At 39.0% G+C, this 21,543-nt stretch overlaps 1 protein-coding gene across 21 annotated transcripts in view; it reads left to right on the top strand.

Moving 5' to 3' along the window:
• Ank2 (ankyrin 2) overlaps positions 1-21,543 on the top strand; it is a 467,017-nt gene that overhangs the window by 307,256 nt on the left and 138,218 nt on the right. For all 21 annotated transcript variants that reach the window (XM_055628050.1, XM_055628064.1, XM_055628061.1 and 18 more), the window contains 2 exons: positions 5,506-5,604; positions 7,545-7,643. In XM_055628050.1, coding sequence (XP_055484025.1) covers positions 5,506-5,604; positions 7,545-7,643 — 198 coding nt within the window. The remainder of the gene's footprint in view (positions 1-5,505; positions 5,605-7,544; positions 7,644-21,543) is intronic.

Genomic DNA, 21,543 nt, shown 5'->3' with positions numbered 1-21,543 from the left:
AAGAAAGAAAGAAAGAAAGAAAGAAAGAAAGAAAGAAAGAAAGAAAGGAAGGAAGGAAGGAAGGAAGGAAGGAAGGAAGGAAGGAAAGAAAGAAAGAAAGAAAGAAAGAAAGAAAGAAAGAAAGAAAGAAAGAAAGAAAGAAAGAAAGAAAGAAAGAAGAAAGAAAGAAAACCTGGACTATTCACACAAAGTCGTGAGTGTCACTCAGATGGACATCCCATATCCACCTTGTAAGAGCCAAACGTGTATCGAGTGATAGTCACAAGGCAGTGAAGCCCTTTCTGCAGGGCGTAGTGATAATGCGTTCCAGACACAAAGCTTTCTGATGACTTCGCCACACATCTATCCTGATATCTGGGGAATTAATTTTCAATGTCTCAGATAAATAAATTGTCCCAGAAATTTCTTTGTTTCAGCCAAACTCAATAAGCTTATGTTGAATGTTCTAATGGATGGAATGAAGAAACAGATTTTTTTATGTTTTGATATGGGAAGAACAATTAGTCCTCAAACATATGTGTGTGAATCCCCATTGGGAAAGTTCTAGAACTTGCCTTGTGTTTCCACCTGGCTACCGGAAGGCTGCCTGGCCTCCATACTTGTCTCCTTCCTAGACAAGTGTGAAACATAGTTATCAAAAGTGAAAAACCCTGTGTGATGTGACCAGCACAGTGTCACTGAGGCTCCTGCGGGAAGTTTAATCTTCAGGAGAATGACCCGCAGGACTCACCGTAAAGATTAACAGTAACGAATGTAGTCTCAATGAATGAACTGTACAATTAAATCAAACCGTTCATCACTGTGCACTCTCATAATAATGTCACTGCTACCTCATGTTGATAAGATAAAAGTTTTTAAGTCAATTGATACCAAGTCGCTATTTATTGTGTTAATTAATTAATTAAATTAATGTGTGTGTCTGTGAGAGAGAGAGAGAGAGAGAGCTCAAGTGTGCCACAGCAGACATGAGGAGGTCAGAGGACAGTTTTCAGGAGTCTCTTTTTCTAGCATGTGGAACCTAGTGATTAAATTCAGGTGTCAGGCTTGGTAGCAAGCACCTTACCTCACTGAGCTGTGTCCGTGTGCTAAGTTGCTACTTCGAACAATATATATCAGACAAATTCTGTTTCAGACTAATTCTGTTTTTAGTTAAAAGTTCCAAAGCCAAAACATTAGTGTGTGTGTGTGGGGGGGGGGGGGGGAGGTAAGCATCTATTTGCTATAGTTAAAAAAAAAAATCTAAGAACTCAGGGTGGGAAATCTTCTCCCATCTAATCCCAGCTAGCAATGCCATTTTAAAAAGTTTAAATGTGTTTTAACTTGTGATAAAGGCAGCCGTTTTCCAGGGTTTTTAAAGAAAACTCTTAAAAAGTTTTTTTTAAGTCTTTTAAAATTTAAAGTATTTAAATGGAAAATTCTAGTGAGGTACAAATGATCACTAAAAATATTGTGTGCGTGCGTGTGTGTGTGCGTGTGTGTGTGTGCGCGCGCGCGTGTCTGTGCTTGTGTGGTGTATGAATCTTTTCCTGTGTGAGCACGTGTGCACATGTGTGTTGAGGTCACAGTTCCACATCAGGAGTCTTCCTTACTTGATGGCCACCTTATATTTTGGACGGGGGTCCCTTCACTTGGCCTCATTGATTTCACTTGGCTTCCTGGCTTCTGAGCTCCAGAGAGCCTCCTGTGTCTCCCTGGCCTCTCCTAGCCATGGGGTTTCAGGTACCCTGGGCTTCTTACATGGCTGCTGAGGATCTGAACACGAGTTCTTATACTTGTGTGGCTAGCTCTCTAGCCTGAACACCCTACTTTTAAACCAAAAGAGATAGGATTTCAGGCGAGCAAACAGGGTTTTGGAAAGGAAGTTCACAGAGTACATCACCACAGAGAGTCACAGAGAGAGAGATCTGTCAGTCAATACCCCAGTGTTTGGCCTGGAGTAAGAGGCTTACTGAAATATATGACCTCATGTTGTAGAGAGGAGAGGGTTTTGGCAGAGCAAAGTGTTTGTTTCATTAGAAGACCTAAAACATCTGGAAAAAAAATCTTCAAACCCCAAAACTCTAATCCTATTTAGATAAAAACCTGGCATTAAACAAAAAAAAAATCTTACCACTGTAATGTCTGTTGTCTTTTCATTTCAAAGTAATCACATTAAATGATCACGAGTCATTATTCATGCTAAAAACTCCACATTAAATGATTTAATAAAAACAATGAAATGCCATATAGAACATTCAGGAAAAAAAAAAAAAAAACACCAGACACATAAAAAAGCTCTCAAATATCACTGTATTGTCCTCGGAATAGGAGGAACACCATTCATGAAGTAAATGATGTCAATAAATAAATGGAGTCTGCTTGTAAAAACAAACAAACAAAGCCCCACATGCTATTTTATTTTTAATGAAACATGAAGTCCAATTAACCCATTAGGGTAATTAAATAAAGAACCACACACACAGTGACTACACAATTTATTTGAAAGCATGTTGTGTTTATATTTGGTCTTCTATATGTTTGGTAAGGTTTGCTTTCAAAGCTTACGTGAGGTAATACACAAAAATATATTTAGTGATATTTTAAATGATTTTCCTGTTTTTAGGTAATTTATTTTATCTTTAATTGGCACATGACAACTGTATGTATTTATAGGATGCAGGATGTAGTTTCAACCTGTGTGAAGTTGTGTTCGTGATTGATGGAGGTAACTACCTTATCCATCGTCTCAACGATGATTATTTATCCTGTAGAGAACATTTACAATCTTTCTTCTGGCAACTTAGAATTATTTATTCTCTCTAGTGTCCACATTGTCCCCATTGGCCAGTGTGTCCTCACCCTACCCTCTCCTCACCCTCCCCCACCTCTGGTAACCAGCATTCTATCCACAACTTGTATGAAGTCAGTCTTCAGATTCCACATGAGAGTGACATGGTATTTATATTTCTGTGCCTGGCTTATTTCAGTTAATATAATGCTCCTCAGCTTCACTCTTGTCACAAATGACACCTACACTTTTACGTGTGAACAATACTTAATTGTATCTTTTTTTTTAATCTATTCTTCCTCTATGAGCACTTGAGAGATTTTTATTTCGTAGCTCCTGTGAGTGATGTTGTTCTCAACACAGAGGTGCACGGATCTTTCTAGAATACAGACTTCATTTTCTTTGGTATCCTCAGTAGTGAGACTGTTGGGTTATAAGATAGTTCTGTTCTTAAAGCTTAAGACTTAAGAGTCTTAAGACTCTATACCATTTTCTACACTGGCTGAACTAATCTTCCCTAACCATAATATGCAAGGGTTCACGTTTCACAACATTTTAAACAACACCTGCTATTTTTGTCTTCTTGATAGGATTGTTGGTTATTCTAATAGAAATAGCTTATGGTTTTGATTTACATTTCCCTAATAATTAGTAATATTTTCACATATCTGCTCCTCTCCCTCCCCCATTGTATGTCTTTTTTTGAGAAAAGTCTGTTTAGATGGCTGGTTCGTTTTTGTCACTTTTTAAATATCTTGCTACTGAGTTCCATGCGCATGTGGAACTCACACCTGTCAGGTGTGGTTTTCAAACATTTTCTCTCATTTACTAGGCTCTTTTCACTTTGTCAGTTGTTTTCTTTCCTGTGTAGAAGCTTTTCTGGGTGACCTGATCCCATTCTTCTGTTTGTTTTTTTTTTGTTGTTGTTGTTGCTTATTTGTTTTTTTTATTGCTGTTTTTGAGATTAATCCTAAAAACCCTCTGTCCAGTCTAATGTCATGAAGCATTTCCCAACACTTTTCCTAATAGGTTTATAGTTTCAGGCCTTATATTTAAGTCTTCGGTTAATTTTGTGGTTTTTGTTTTGTTTTATTGATGTCATTTTGGGTTTTATCTTTCGCAATTGGTAAGGGACTTGCTTCTCTCGCATTAGGTTATTGATTTTTTTTTTTTTTTTTGGTTCTATTTCTTGAGGAGTCTATTTTTTACTGAATGTGTGTTCTTGATATTCTTGTCAAAAATCAATTGACTGCAAGTATATTGATTCATTCCTGGGCTCTGTATGCAGTTTCGTAAGTCCATGTGTCTCTCTATGTCCATGCCTGCCACTTGGGTCGCTCTAACTTTGTTATATATTTTGAGGTCAGTTTTGGTTATTTGGAGTCTTCTGTGATTTCTTGAATTTTAGGAGAGGATTTGTGTAAGTGCGTGAAGAATGTCATTCATTGGTACTTTAACAAATATGTTGAATTTATAGGTCACATTTAGATACAGATGTGTTGTGGTACATAGATTTTTTTAGGGAGTTAGGGAGCTGGAAACAGCATTTGACAGTATTATTAGAGATTCTAAGATAATTTTTTTTTAAGAAAAGGCTCTTGGTTTCTAAATTTATTCGAAGTATAATACTGTCATTGCAGAGTTGTGTAACCTTAAACATGGTATGTTGGCTGTTAGTCACTTTGTAAAAGACATTTTTTCTATTATTTATTAAAAAATAATATTTATTGAAAACCTGTATATTTGCTGTCGAACAGTTTCGACTTTAAGCAGCACAGTATATAATTCAGAATTATTCTCTTTATCTTCTCACTAGAAAAACATTTGGTACTTTGTGTATATGTATGTGTGTGTATGCTTTGTGCTTGTGTGCATATATGTGTATGTGTGTGAGTGTGTCATCTGCATGTGTGTGTCCTGTGCATGCTTGTACATATGCAGAAGCCAAAGAAGGACATCCAGTGTTTTCCCGCGATGCTCTCTGCTTTACTGCTATGAGGCAGTCTATCGCTGACCCTGGAGCTAGGATACTTACAAGCTAACCCAGGGATCCTCGTGTCCTGTACGGGCACCGAGTTCTAGATGGTGTGTAGCAGTGCCTAACTTTTTAAATATAAGGTTTAAATTATTAACTTGACATTTTATGCATGTGGGAGTTTCGCCTGCATGTACACCTGTATGTACATCTGTGCACTTCTTGTATGCCTGGTGCCCTCAGAGGCCGCAGGAGGACATGGGAAACCCTGGAACTGCAGTTTCAGACAGTAGAGCTGCCTTGTGGGTGCCAGGAATTGAGCCTGGGCCCTCTGGAAGAGTAGCCAGTGTTCCTTATCACTGAACCATATCTCCAGACCTGAGACTCAGATTTTTGTATGGGTTCTGGAGGTTCAGGGATCTAAACTTAGAGCCTTTAGGTCTAAACATAGAGGCCTCTTTTGAGCCCTGTGTTCCTATAGTTCTTAATTAGAGAACTAAAGGTTTGACGAAATGAAGTTCTCCGAATCTTGTGTCTCGTGTGCAACTACCATTATGCCTCTGTCTCTGGAAATTACATCTCTCTGAACTGAAACAGACTCCAGCTAACAAAAATAAAGTAAAGAAGGAAAATAAAAAAGAAAGAAAAGAAAAGCATAGACAAGACTTAAGTAAGCATGTCTCTTCTAGGTTGTGTTTGAGTATGAGTAGCACAGAGTCCTAATCATTTCTCTGCTTCTAAGCCTGCCTTTTTGTTCTTTCAGAATGGACTCAATGCTCTCCATCTGGCAGCCAAGGAAGGCCACGTGGGCCTCGTGCAGGAGTTGTTGGGAAGAGGGTCCTCCGTGGATTCTGCCACTAAGGTACCATTTCTGCCCATAGAATTTATGTTTCTTAACAATAAGGAGCAGGTTTTTTTTTTTTTTTTTAATTTATAGTATTTTGTTTAGTTTTTGAAGAGGAAGGGTAAAACCTTTTTCAGTACTCAGAGTCTTCTGGGAGTTATTGATCACTCAGAAATAACACTGAAACCTTCCTCATCTCTCTGAAGCCTTTGGATCACTTCATTCCAGGGCTTAAATGTGAGACTTGAGAAGTCTGGCAGCCCAGATCTTGTTCCTAATGTATGATCTTTCTTCCTTTCATTCACAAAGAAGCCCAGATCAACACAATCCTTTGTAGACACTTGCACCTGTTTCCCTAAAGTCAGTTTATTTAAAAGCAAACAAATATACAAACAAAGAACAACAAAAACCCAGCTCAACTGAAATGGTTGTCTTCTCAATGGAAATGAGCCATCGTTTTTTGCCTTGGTTAAACTGATGTGTCTTTTCTTGAATTCACTGTTTGATATGAGTATACCAGATCTTTTATGCTTCACTAGGAGAGAACTTTTGGGTCATAGATTCAGTTACTAGAACTACTCGAGAATTGATTTTAATGTAGCTCACAGTATTTTTTCCTCTGAATTGTCCATATTAGCATAACATATTCATTTAAACCCACCACTTTTTGCTTGCTTAAATGTTTGTTATTGCATTTATTTTTCCTCCTAAATTCTACTGATTTTTTTTTCTTCTCTCTCTCCTCCATTATCTTTTCTTTTGTACGCTTTTTTCTTGGTGGGGGAAGGAGTGCTGTGGGATCAAGCCCAGAGCCTTGCACATGCGGGAAAGCTGTGCAACTCTTGGCTTCTTGAAATAAGGATCTCAACTGTGGATCTCAGATGGTCTGAGACCCTGAGTGGCTCTGCGTTAGTCCGTTAGTACAGGGATTTCAGGTTTGCTCCGTCACGCCCAGTTTCGATTTACTTTTAATCCTAGATTAGAGCTGTAGGATTTTCTAGAGAGAAAAAAAATCTTTTAAAAGGAGATGGAACCCCACAAATGGTGAGTGGTTAGTGGCTCCACAGTGAGTTGTAAGTCGAAAGAGAAAAAGAATCGAACATTAAGGTTTGGACTATATGTTTCTGTTTTAATTTTTCTATTTTTGTTATTTCTCTTAATCACATCTTCATTCTCTTTGGCAAGTGTTGACCTGATTCATAAATTTTGATGTAGCAAGATGTAGAAATCATAGGTAATTTTATAGTTGATGCAGAATTTTATTTTTTTTAATTCCTAAAACATTTGGGGCATAAAAAGGTGCCCTGAGCACCTGAGCAAAGTTTCTCCGCCCACCGAAAGTTCCTAGTTGCCGTTTTGAAAGATTTATTTTATAAATTGTGCGTGTGTGTTTGTGTGTATGTGTGTATGCATGCACACACCTACATGCATGCCTGCACAAATGGGGCACGCCTGCACATGTGTGCGGCTGTCTAAGTAGGCCGGAACCGAACATCCACTCTTCTGGAACTGGAGTTACCTGTGCTTGTAAGCCACCTCATGTAAACGATGGGATCTGTGTGTGCGTACTCTTAGCTACCCAGCCGTTTCTCTCGCCTCTCTACTTATTTTCACACAGTTAAATGAGCCATGTTCCCAGGAACACTTTTACATTGATATTTTTCTCACAGTAGATGTGTTCGGATTTTGTAAAAACTCTTGAAACCTACAAGACACTGCCACTTGCACACATATCCATGAGCCATGACTTGGCTAAAATTCAATCCTCCTATGTTTCCAGCAGGGCACCAGGATTACAAAAGACATCCTTTACACGGTGGGCTTCATAAAAGTGAACGGTTTACCTTGACAAAATGAAATACAAAAAAAATACAGATAAACTTAAAAGTGGCTGGGCATTTTGATTTCCACACAACTCGGAAACCTGTAACATCTTCTTTTCTGTTTTGTCGAAACAGAAGGGAAACACTGCTCTGCACATTGCTTCACTGGCCGGACAAGCGGAAGTTGTCAAAGTTCTAGTTAAGGAAGGAGCCAACATCAACGCCCAGTCACAGGTACTGATTGCATTCGGATGTTGATTTAATGTGGTTTCTTTGAAAATTCTTCCTTTACATAGTTTAACCAAGGGTTCTGTGAAGTCATGGACCGCAAATGCCAGTCCACTGTTGTCACTGTGTACTTCAAAAAGAAGGGGGAGTTGATGACAGGGACATCTGTGAAATGTAGCTCATGAAAGTCCTGTGCTGTCCCATGATGCTAGTTTTTTGTATAACTTTAAAACTTTATCCAAATTCCACCATTTCGCTGAGAGAGTCTTGTGTGGTACAGGACTCTCTATACTTTTTGTTATCTGTGGCTTTACTAAAAACCTGAGGGAAGCTGGTAGAGTCTCACAGTTTTATGATATACATAATTATAAGGAGAAATTCATGATCCTATTGAAATAAGAAAAGAGAACAATAAGTCACACTGTAAACCTGATATCTGTACTTTTCTTGTAGAAAGTGTATGTGCATGATAATGTGCCCCTCATTTTAATCTTGATATTTATGATGTCTGTGTGTAGAAATTGAATTATGTATCTTTCTAATAAAATCTATTACTTCCACATGTGGGAAGTCCTGGGATCAATACTGTATTAAAAAAAAAAAAAAGAAAAGAAAAACAAAAGCAAACCAAAACAACCCAGATAGCTCTCTACTTGGGCATGCTTTCTTTTTAGCATGCTATCATACCAGCTGCACTGCAGGAGATATTGGCAGCTCATTTTTATCCATTCTCTGGGACATCCTCATTAGTTTGCCTTGTGTAACAGTATCTACTCCCTGTACTGTTCATCCCTCATCATGTCTACACAGATATGATTGTATAAATGACACACACCCCAGACCAGGAAATGCTAAAGATAAATGTTGTAAATGACTTATTTTTTTATTTTGATTACAGGGACTAATCTTTATGACAGATAAGATATCTGTTTTGTCAGCTTAATGTTATATTTTAATTAATCACTTTCATTTTTTGGTTGCAAATCAAAGCTTTCAGCTAAATTTGTAACAATGACTTAATAAGAATTGAAAGCATACGTTAGTGTAAACCTTTAATAAAACTTTTTGAAGACTGGTACCATTGTAAAAAACATTGATAGGTTTTGCTAGGTACTGACAGCAGCATTTAAGACTTAGAAACACAGGATGATAAAAAGTTGTTCTGCTTTAATAACTATATTTGGGTGTGGGCCAAGAGGGTCACTTAGTGGTAGAACAGTTGTCCAGCAGGCAGACAGGAGGTTCTGGGTTCTTTCTCTAGCCTTGCAACACAGACATTTTCATTTATAGCAAAATAACATCCTTTTATTAGAGCAGGAGTTCTCAAACATTCATCCGCATTGTAATCACCCGCAGAGCATGCAAAAAATATGTTCATGGGTCTCCCTTCAGTTTCTGGTTGTTCTCAGAAAATGTGGGTGCTGCCAGTCTGGAAGCTTCAGAGGACATGAGAGATGCCTAGCGTGTTACAGACCACAGACTTTGTATGTCTCAGTTAGTAGTGAACTTATAAAGCCTGGAGCTGAAAAGCCAATTATGTTCAAATGGGCAACAGGGGTTTTCCTTAGGATGGCAGAGCAATAACCTGCAATGTGGAGATTTCCATCTATAAAAAGAACAGGGTTGTTTTTCTCCAAGTGACTCATTGAACCGAGTGATGTGAAAGAAGATGACATATGGCGAATGTTGCAAAGTAAATGCTTGTTAGAAGCTATGATATTGGTTATTACATGGTGGTTTATATGCTTTGGCGACAACTCAAGTATAATAAGCTAAAACCATCTTATCATTCATTTGTTTTCAGAGTCACTGAAGCTTTTCTTTGTGGTCCTAATCATATCAGCTTCTAACAGAGCTTAAAGGAAAGCTGATGTCGTCATTATGAGATTAAAATAATCTTTATTTGTGCAGTGTATTGTTAGCTCAACATGAACCAGTCCTGGCAAACAGCTTTAAATGTCTTTTTTTATTGTGAGAATATTTATGAGTGAGAAAAATTGATCAATTTTTTAAAAAAAATATTTATTTATTTTTTATAAATTAGTTTATTCACTTTGTATCCCAGCTGTAGCTCCCTCCCTGTCCTACTCACCCTTCCTCATCTCTTCCCATGCCTCTCCCTAGCTCCACTGATAGAGGAGGTTCTCCTCCCATTCCCTCTGACCCTAGCGTATCAGGTCTCATTAGGACTGGCTGCATTGTCCTCCTCTGTGGCCTGGTAAGGCTGCTCCCCCATCACGGGGGAGGTTATCAAAGAGCCAGCTACTGAGTTCATGTCAGAGACAGACCCTGATCCCATTACAGGAAACCCTCTTAGAGACTGAAATTGATCAAATTTTAAGATGTTTTTCTAAATGTCTAAGTCATTTGGCAAGGTTGGTGGCATTATTGAATTAGGATAGCCACCATTATCAGTTGACTCATTTTAGATTTTAAGAAGATCTTTCTACAGGAAAGTTAACTATCTTGCTATTGAGTCTTAGCAAATTGGAGAAGGTGTGGTTTAAGGTCATGGATGTGGGTTTGAGTCCTTGCTTGTTTTGCATTTCCTTCATTCCTAACTTACTCATGGCACAGATTTTTGTAGACACCATTTGGTGTTAGATGAATGGGTGGGGACATACTGAAGGAAATGGAACCACTACTTCCTCTGAAGAACTATGAAAAGGATGTAGGAATCCCAGATTCACAGCACAAATCCTATATTTTATATTCAAAGTCTACTCTATTTTTTATCTTTCTAAAAAGCTAATTCAGGATACAGAAATGAAGAGCAGTCTGAAATTCAGGGAACACATATCTGAGTTATTTGGAAGTAGTTTAATAAAATTGGTTTTTGAAATGTGAAGGCAAAAAAGAAAGCTCCAAGTAATCAATATTTGGTCAAGTTCCTGTATTAATAAGTTATTGAGACATATACATTCTTGTGGTTTGTCTGCATTAATCATGTAAATTGACACCTCCAAGTGTATTATGTTCATGGGTGGTAAAGCAAACTCTTGGGGATCGCTGTGATGCAGAATGGACAGTGGCTTGACTGTGAATGAAGCAGTCAGTGGGTGAAGGATTTATGGCAAGAAGGAGTGTGTGGTCAGTGGTTGCATCATTACTCCGTGGGAACGTCAAGGGTAGAGGACAGGCTGGCTTTCTGCAGGAAGCCTGGACCTCCACAGGTGTAGGGATGTGAGGGTGAGTAACCTCCCTGGTCGCTGAGGGTGAAGAGGTATCAAGTTTTATCTGAAACGGTTTGCAGGAGTCTCTTGGTAAAGCTAGATGTTACAAGACAGTGCACAGATGGGGCTGGGAGAAAGTCAGAAGCTTGATTAGCATCTGGTCGGGCAAAGAACCTTTGACCTTCATCAGAAGACACAATGCCAGTCCTGACAGGAAGTGTTTAAGTTCATGGGGAATCTGGGACACCGTGATGGCTGACATAGGTGTGTTAAGTGGAAGTAGGCACTGTTGAGTAACAATGGAACAGCGTTCACTTGCACATCTGTGCTCTTTGGGTTGAACAATGTGGTGGGCGCTGAGCCAGCCCAGTGTGACTAGGCTCACCTCTTTTCTCTCCTGTGAGTCCATGAGTTCACTCACAATCTTTGTGATAGCTGTTTGATGGGGTTTATGGGGCTGGAAGTGAAAACAGAGGGACCAAAGACAAGCTACTGGCTTTGAGAAAGGCCGCCTCATCTCTGCAGCACTGACACTTTCCCGCACTCTACTCTGCGCCCGAACATTTTGCACACAGTCCTGCATGGTGATGTTGCCAAGCTTTCCATGTGTCCATGCAGGACCTTTGTCTTCTTTTGTAGCTTGCAAATCTGCTAGATTCAGAGACATGGTTTTCAGGTTCTTACAACTGCGTCTCATTACAGCAGAAGTTACTCTTTGAAAGATTTACTTTGCCTGCTGAAAGTTTCTTATGTGTTACTATTCTGAATGTGTATCTACATTTTCCCCAAGCTCCTTAGCTTCTTGGCAACATATATTCTTTCTTAAATGTCTTGAAAGTTTGAGGATTCTGTGTCATTTCTTCTGCATATGAGATGGGAAGCTGAACATGTGTGCCCATTTTTTCATGCATAGGAACTCACTTTGTTGTGTATTCTATTCACCCTTAAGAATAGATAGCAATATAATAACATGATATAATATAATATAATATAATATAATATAATATAATATAATATAATATAATATAATATAATATAATATAAAGTAACAACCCTAACTCATTTGCTGTCATTATTGATGACAAATTGAGACTCAGATGGTCCCTCTCCATGCCTCTAGTCATTCCAGGAGCCTCCTCATAGTTCCTATAACTACATCTTCCTTCTACACTTCTGTTCATGCCAAGCACAGGTCTCATCTCAAAAGGACGACTAGATGAAATGTGAGTGAAATATGAGTGACTCTGATCTGAGACCACAGATTTAGGCTGTCCCAACTCATACAGTAATGCATCCCACCATGGAAATGCTTCCATGGACTTTTATCATCGAAGAATGAAAGAAAAGTCATAAATTAATATATTATCAAATGCATTTGTAAGAAGGTGGGTTCCATACAGCAAAGAGCTGAAAACTCTGTTATGGATTTCAGATGTTATCTGGTCACCTTTTTTTCATTTTTAGATGTGCTATCTTTATTTGTAAACAAATATTTCATTTAAAATTTCATGCATGCATGTTTTGAGGAAATCCACCCCTGTTGCTCTTCTGCTCCTCCCTGTCCCCACCACTGCTTTTCCCTCCCAACTTCAAGTGTTTTCTTTTTCTTTCTTTCTTTTTCATAAGTTTAGAACTCAACAGATTCCATTCAGCTCTGTATATGCTTCATATGGGATGATTTAGGAGAGCATGGATACCTCTCAGGGCCTGCCTCTCCGAAGAGAACAGACGTGATGACATTCCTAGCTGGGTTGATGGAAGCTGGTAGTTTGCTAAGAATAAATTTTAAATACTTCACTTGACAGGGAAATTAAGATACCCAAATGTAATTTGGCTCTTGATCTCCAGCATTCTGATGCTCCATAGTCAAATGGGCTAACTATTCATTCTCTTTTGTAGAATCTTTAATGCAGTTATGACTTTTATGGGGCGAAAAGTGCCAGGGAATTTTACATTATAGTTTCTCCAGTTGGTCAGGCATCACATTTTGGGTGTGACCAGGTTAAATGTTGCTTTATGTTCTGTGGGGAAGGTTCATTGATAGGATCTAATAAAAGTGAAGGTGGGGTAAAGCCATTTGTTTTAAGGAAGAAATCTCTGGTTCATCCCAATACTCCTAGCCACCATTATCTGAGTCTCTTTGTTTTTTACCTCCTTATGCCTTTGGCGTAACATGTACATGGACTTATACCAAGTGTATTTTCACTAGAGATAAAACAATCATGCACAAATTGGCCTTCAAAAACAGGTATTTTAACCAATCAAAAATTCTTTTTATCATCCACCATCTCTCTCTATCATCCATCTATCTATCTATCTATCTATCTATCTATCTATCTATCTATCTATCTATCTATCTATCATTTTAAAAACATAAAGGAAATAAAGGGCTAACAGGAAACATTTTGTGACATTGTCCATGTATTTTACATTGACAAAAATATGAGCACTGTTTAGTATTTTTTTCTAATCCTGGCTAACAGTAGTATGGGACACCCTAATGGCAATTTTAATCAGGAAACAGGGCTCTTGAGGTATCTTAGGTTACAAGTTCCCTCTGCTCTGAAGTAGCAGTTATTTCCTTAGGTCCTTTTCTGAACATGAGTCCCCTTGAAAGCCACATCTGTGGTTTTCAGCAAACACAACTGAATCTGAACTTTGCACTTACCCACCCTTCACCAGGTGGTAACTTTCATTCCAGCACCAAACTGTTACAACATCACGATTCTTCTCCTTGGAGACTGATTGTTTTTTGTATGATTTGGATAAGAAACTTTTGAGTATCAATAGCAGGAGACAGTAAGAGCCAAATTCACTGGAGATGGGCAGGAGTCTGGGTGTACTGTAGCATCCCCAGAGCCTTTAATTTGTTGTGTCAACAGAATAATCCAACTGGATGGACCCGAACAGAATTCCTTTCTCTTTCATAGCAGGAAGAAGTTTTGTTTTGGACACCAGGAATTTGGATTTTAAACAGAGGTACACCCAAGTAAAAGGCTCTTTTTGAAGATTTCAAGCAGGTCCCTGTCCATCTAAAAACTGGATTATTTTCCATCCAGATAATAAGGAGTGATGAGAGTGCACTTTTATAAATACAACGAAAAACTGAAATATTTTAAAGCATAAAGCCTTGTTATAAGTAAAGCAGGATGCCTGGGTAAGGAATCAGCTGTGACTGGGAGAGCACTGTGCTCTATGGTTCTATGTCCAGTGAAGGCAAGGACTGAAAGAAACACGCACAACGACGTCAAATAATGGGTTTCATTATGAGATCCTCACACACATTTGCTCATATTGATGCCATTGCCCTCTCGTGTTCCTCACCATTGCCCTCTCACGTGTCTCCTTTCTCCTGCTGTTCCCTTCTTTTCCTCCATCCCTCTCCTCCTATTTTCATGCCACATGTATTTGTTTTATGAGCTGATTACATACAGCTTTTGATCTTTGTATGTATGAAGCCACTGTGCTTATGTCCAGCAACAGGAGTCAAGACACACCTTGTCTCTTCTACTTGAGTGCACATTTTAAATGTAAGTCAAGGGTGCCTTATGGAGGAAAGTCCTTGTTTTTGTTGTTGTTCTGCTTTGTTTTGTTTTGTTTTTCTTTTACTTTCTCTCAACTCTTAGCCCAGATTACTCTCCTGAGATTTTCTAGATATATTTCCATTCTTAACCCCTACTACCTTACCTCATGTGACAAGAAAACAATTTCTCATAAAACTGTTTCATTACCAGCATTCATAACCTCTTAGTTTATTGAGAAAACGACTCAAATGGTGTAAGTCTCTGAAAACCATTCAGTGGTTTATTTTCTCTCCCTGGTTCTGTAGCAGACTGTTTGTGGCCCTGCTGCAGGATTCTTCCACAGTCTCAGGGAATGAGACTTTTCCAAGAAGGTTCCAGTACAGTTGATGCCACAGGAACAGGGAAGCACTATTTATCGGCAGATCACGTCCCAGTTATAGACTTTGGAAAAGTACTTAGATCAAACCAGGTTCATCCCTTAGGAGAACTGATGTTCATGCTGTTCACATAGGCCATAATAAAAGTCCTGCTAAATGGCACTGGAAATGCTGTGTGAACAAGTGGTCCTAGGTAGGAATCATTGTTTGAAAGCATAATAAATTGTCATCCAATTGGCTTTGAAAACTATTGTTTTAAATAGCCATGTTCCAGAAATATACCTAAATAGAGTAGGGTTTTGTTTTGTTTTGGTGTGTGTGTGTGTGTGTGTGTGTGTGTGTGTGTGTGTGTGTTTGGGAGGGGTGGATATTTTGGAATTGATAAACCCCAGGCAATGTTATGGGGAGTCATTAGTTCTTGTTTTTACCTCAGGAGCATTCTTGGCTTTTTTTTTTTCTTCTCCTCAAAAGAATTCAAGGACACTCCAGAAAAACAGTGGGCTGAGTCAAGCAGCAACAGCCAGATTAGAGCAGGCAGGGAGCCATCTCTTTTCTCATGTCATTCCTCTCCATCCTGCCTCTCTTAGGAATGGGTCACCCTTTTTTTGGAGTCCATTTTAGCTTGAATTCAGTCTGTTACAATTAGATGTATTCGATGGTAGAATATGTATAGGATTTAAAGACCTTAAAGTCAAAACAGTTCCTAGGAGGGCAGCAAAAGTCAAAATAGTTCCTGGTGGGAAGTCTGGAAGCTGATTTGGCACAGCTAGAGTTGACTGCCAGAGTTTTGGGGCCCTGATCTGGACCTTTGGGACTAACTGCTACTGTCTGATTTGGCCACTATCAGTTCTTTCTTTGCATGTCCTGTTTAGTGTCTGTTGGGAGTCCCTCCTGAACCATTTGACTAGTAACAGGACAGTCAAAACAGACTATTGTTCGACTTAAAAATCTGATGCTGAAGGAAAAGCTGTGATGTGAGTTAGCCGTAAGTATGCCTTCTCATGGGTGAACTTCAGAGGTGAACGTAATTCCCTAGACTTTGGGGCCCAGACTGTAGCTCATATATTGGGACTGGGGAGTCTGTATATCCAGACTCTTAAGCAAATAAAGCACTTCTGAAGGAACAGGTTGCTATAAGAACCTCCTTGTTGGAATGAGACAGCCTGCCACACACTGTACACTTAAGAGTAGCGTACATCAACCTTGTTACCGCTCATGCTAATCGGAGCCCATTGTCCTGGAGGAGAATTCACCTTCTCCGTCAGCCAGGATGCTCGTCTTTACTGCATACTTGAGGGTTTTCTTCTAGACAGGAACCTTGGGCACTTAAGGAGGTAGCTTCTATGTGTTCTCTGTCCTTTGCATGCATGGAATCCATGTTTTAGAGAGAAAATAAAATAAGTTTTCTTCGGACTATGTCACTTTACCCATCAATCCCAATTCTCATCTTTTCATGATTGAACAGTTCCAGTTGGTCAGTTATTGTATTTACTTCATTCTGGTTTATCATATTAACAAATTTAAAACTAAATTTTGTTAGCATATACCTCCATGACCTTATCTTAAGTGTGTGTATGTGTACATGGGCATACACTATGTTCATCTAAAAATACTTTAAGGAGCCTCGACTCCCTTATTAATATATTTCCAGTTGTAAATAACCCAAAGGCTATACAGTACATATATTGGCTTATTTTTGTGTTCTTTATACGGGTTTTTGAACTGTTAAAAGTTTATTTAGGTTTTATTTTATGTGAATGGGTGTTTTGCCTTACTGTATGTCTGTGTACCGTGTCAGTACTGTGCCATGGAGGCCAAAAGAGGGCATTGGATCCCCTGGAACTGTTGTTGCAGATGGCTGTGGACTGTCACGTGGGTGCTGGGAATCAAAGCTGGGTCTTCTGAAAGAGAAGCCAGTGCTCTTAATCTCCAGCCCCAGAGTTTTTAGATTAATATTTATTATCACTGAAAATATCCATCATGTGGAGGGGTTATCTGTGGCGAGCAGTAAACTAGAGCAGGCTAAACGGCTGTTAAATACTGTATCGACTGGCATCTACGCCTCTTCTTGAGCTCAGCGTGTCTGAGAGCACCACCTGCTCTAGATGCTGAGTCAGCACAGCCCTGATACTTACTTGGGGGAGGGGAGTTTTATACTAAGGCTCTCATCTGAAACCATGATGTTCTCTAACATTGCTGAACCTATTAATATCATTCATACACTCAGGTATTCTCACACATAAAAATGACTTAAAACGGGACCTCGGTAATATTCAAAACTGATTTATTTTTTGTTTGCTTGTCTGTTTTGCTCAGCACAGAGATGAACCTAGGGCCTCACACACGGTAGGTGAGTCCTCCTCTCTCTGCACCACAATTCTTGCATTCCATGCGGTTTAATATTAGGCACGAGAAAAGAATAGCTCTATAGTTCTGCCAACTTTTGTCTGACTCTCAGAAAATGAATGTATCGCAAATATTATGCAAAATAGAATGAAATTTTTATGTTGGAAAACTCAAAGATATTTTTTGAATTCCCATGAAATATGTCAGTATGTGTGTGCCTGCGTATTTTAGGCCACATATTGTAATTTTTGATTTGCACGTACTTTCTCAGGTTGATTAGTAATCATTAAGTGACAAAATGATTGGCATCATTGAAGGAAGCAATAATTTTATTTGATTGAGTAGTCAGACTTTCTGGATATGTCTGGCGGGGGTGGGGAGGAGCAGATACACTGTTACCATCTTTACTTGCTAACAAAGCCAAAGTCTGAAGTTGGTGATGTGATGGGACGTGAGACTCTGTGAGCTGTTCTCCCTGAAACCTGCAGTGGTTTTATGCTGGGTTTGCCTTTAGATACTTGCACCACCATTTTCTTTTCTCGAAGACAGCTGAAATAGGAATGACATTTAGTAGTTACCCATCAAAACCCTTTTTTCCTCCTGTGTGTATTGTAAGAGAGAAGCAGAGGGGCCCTAGCTTCTTCTGAATATTTTAATCTTTGGAGTTAAATTTTTTGATGCCCATTTAACCAACTTTACAATAATACAGTGATAACTGATTAAATTAGTACAGTGGCTTAATTCAAGAGCAGAACTTCAGGCGATAGGTTTTTTTTTTTTTTTTTTTTAGCCCTAGTGGTGGAAATAAATGAAAGTACCCTACAGTAGTTGCTGTTGACTTAAATTTCTCATGGCATATGTAACATATTTTCCTGCATAACTTACTGAACCACGTATGATGTTGCTCAAAATCAAGATATTTTAAAGCTCTAGCTCCAGTGCCAGGGAGAGCACCCTGCATACTAAAAACAAAACGAAACAAAACAAAACCCAAAAACCTGGATCACATCCTCTATACTGTTTGCCTGGAAAACTAGAAAATGTTCCAGAGAACAAATGGTCACCCAGTGTCAATATTCAAATATTTAGTGACTTCATTACATTTTTTTATTTCTCACACACAGACATTTTTATTACTCCACTAATCATTTTTTGGGTTTCAACATCCGCAAGATATAATTTTAGTTTATATCTTTAAAATGATTTATTCTATGCACATTGTAGAGGAATTTATCATGTGATTATAAAGATGAACATGACATCATGATGACTTCTCTTTAAAGAAATTTACTCTGTATGTGCATGGGGGGGGTAGGGGGCTGGATACTCTGGGCACATCCTTGTGTGGATGTCAGATGTAATATGCACAAGTTGGTCCTCTCCTGATGGTGTGTGGGTTCCTGGGTTATAGAACTCAGGTACTCAGGCTGGGCAGCCGTCACCTTTATCCACTAAACCATGTCTGTGCAAGCTCAACACATCTTTGACAACTTAAATGAAAATTAGCATGCAAAAAATAGCAATGGAAGCAAACGTGTCACTGAATTTTGCATTCTCCACTTACAGACACTTGTGGGCTTTCCCCCTTCGACATTAGCATGCCTATTGGTTTAGTGCTCATTCAGCTCATGCCTGGGGAGCAGCCATTTTAGGGAGACTTTATGAACACGGCTTCTGACATTCAAGGGAGACACAATCTCACAGCCAACTCCCTGATCCTCTGGCTTACAGTCTTCCCACTCCCTCTTCCCCAAGGAGCTCTGAGTCTTACGTGAATTGTGTTGTAGAGGTATCATATGGGATTGGGCTCCGTAAATCTACATTTTGATTGGCTGTGGTTTTCTGTAATGGTCTCCAGCTGTTGCAAGGAGAAGTTTACTTGATGAGGTGTAAGCTATCTGTAGGCATAAGGACAAACATTTAGGATGTATTTAGGGATCATGCTGGTTTAGTAAAGTGGTGATCGTAGGTTCTCCTCCAGGATTTTCTACCTTCAAGTAGCTGTCTAGGTTTCAGGTAGCAGGCATGATTTCCTGCTTGTTGAGGGTGTCTTGAGACCATTTAGAAAGCTGTTGGTTTCTGTCAAAGCCATGCTGCTTGTTGCCATGGTTCATAGACATCATAGCTGGTAGAAGTGGTTATTGTTTCAGTGGAAGCTGTCATGGTGCCTTCTGTTACCATGGAAGCTAGTCCTCAGGGAGAAGGCTTTCAGGTCAGTTCCAGCTCAGGGGCCTGAGGTTCCTGTGTCTGAAGTGCATGCTGTCTTTAGCAATAGGGAGAAATGTCTGTGGAGAAGCCAAGGGCAGGCAATTGAAGTGGCCTGTTTGGGGAGTCTCTTGGGCAACCCTGACCAACAGCTCACAAGAGGGCTTCTCATGTCTGGTGCTGTGCTTTTGATAGGTGGTCTTTCCTGGTTCTTGGAGGGACCATTGTTAGGCCAGGTGGGAAAATTTTATTTAAACTATAATTCATATTTATATTTAAATTGATGTGTATTATAGGTAGTTAGATAATTAACAATATGATTATAAATTTTTCAGTCATCCTTAGTATTGTTTTACCCCCTCCCTTCTTTCTCTACATTTATCTTCTTCCTCTCCCTAATTAGAGCCTCCCATTTTACCCATCTTCCCAATCAGATCACTGGTACCCTGCTATTGGCCTCTCTATTGCTCCCCTACTCCTGCAATGGCTCCTTTGTACTTTATGGTATCTGAAGTTACTCAGGCTATGTACAAGCAACTAAGGAATACTGTGAGGAGAATAGTCTTCCCCAGGAAACAGCATGCCAATTGGTAATCTATGACCAAATCATCAGCCCTGAAAACATACATGCAAGTAACATACAGACTGAGCAGGTTGTCCTTATGTATTTAGGAAATGTGTGTATGCATATTTACAAATATGTGCATGCATATATCTGTAACAGCAATTAAATAAAAAGGGGGCTATGAATTTGAAAGAGAACAAGAAAGAGTCTATGGGATAGTTTGTAAGGTTGAAAGAAAAGGGGGAAATGATATAATCACAATCTCAAAAACTAAAAAAAAAATAACAACAACACAGTTCCATTGCTTGAACCAGCTGATTTATTGCACTGTATGTACTCTTCAGAATTCCTGTATAAGGTGCTTTATTTTACTTTTGTTTTAAACTGAAGATTAATTTATTCTCATTTTATGTGTATGGGCATTTTTGTTGTATGTATGTCTGTACATATGTATATATATCTTGTGCCATATATACGTCTGGTCACTCAAAGTCCAGGAGAAGGCATTAGGTGCCCTAAAGCAAAAGGTTACAGATGGTTGTGAGCCACTATGTGGGTGCTGGGAGTGAAACCTAGGTCCTCGCAAATAATGGTAAGTGAGCTTAACTGCTGAGCCATGTCTCCAGCCCAGAGGGCTTCGTTTTAAATTAATGGCAATATTGAAAACTGCATTTTGGTTTAGATGCCGTATTAACTAGGATGCCTCCAATTGCACATAGTTTTCTGTTTAAATAAATTTTAAAAATCTTTCTTGGCTTTCTTGATAGAAAAGTTAGACAGGTCAGTGAGCTTCACCCCCAAAGGCTTCCTCCATAACCAAGACTCTTTCTCCATCACTCCTGTGACTCATGTAACATCTGATTTATTCTAGACTGTATATCATTATAGACCTACAACGGTGGCTATCCTTTTGTTGTATAGAATCATAAAGAGAGATCATGTCTGTTCCTCGGTCCCAATTTTCTAAAAAAGAATCCTGAATTTGGTTGAGGGAAGGAGCACAAATGTGACGTGCAAACTTGAAGCCACTGTATGCTAGAGAATGTCCTGTATTGATTGGCTTCCATCGCCTGAAGATCTTCTGAACCTGGAAGATGAGGAGAGCAGCTGAGCTATCTAATAATGTACGATCCTATTTTTTTCTTCTTGTTCCCTAAGCACACCCCCAGTGTATCCAAAGATGTCTTTATTTTCATTGCTACAATTAGTCCAGATTGGTTTCCTGCATCCTTCACAGCTGGGCGTTCATGGTGTATTTAGGGACATGACTTGAATCATCCTGACCTTCAAGCTTGCTGGTAATTTTAGGATCCTTCTCTACCTCATCTCTCATAATGTTTCAATAGGAGAGGAATATGGAAGGCACGGAGAATGATGGGAACAGTAGCAACCACCAGCTATTCTAATTACTAATGCCAGACTATGTGTAACTATTCCCATTTTTCCGTTATTACAGAGAGTTGTAAGATTTGCTCACCGAGACTTCCATAAGAACAGAGAGTAAACTCGAAGAACACATTGGAATTTAGGGCACCATGAATGTTGAAAGCTATAGTGGTTTTTTTTTTTTTTTTTTTTTTTTTCAAATTCTGCTTCAGACAATGTGTGATTTGACCTAGACAAATGCAAAGTGGCTATCTGTCCCAACTATTCCTTTTGATCAATGCAGAGGTCTAATATTTTTCTGACTTCAAGATACTTTACAGACGGTAACAG

The sequence above is a fragment of the Psammomys obesus genome, unplaced genomic scaffold, assembly GCF_907164565.1.
Source record: "Psammomys obesus unplaced genomic scaffold, mPsaObe1.curated_primary_1811, whole genome shotgun sequence".
NCBI classification, from domain to species: domain Eukaryota; kingdom Metazoa; phylum Chordata; class Mammalia; order Rodentia; family Muridae; genus Psammomys; species Psammomys obesus.
Note: the sequence above shows the minus strand (reverse complement) of the source record. Positions and strands in the feature narration are given on the sequence as shown.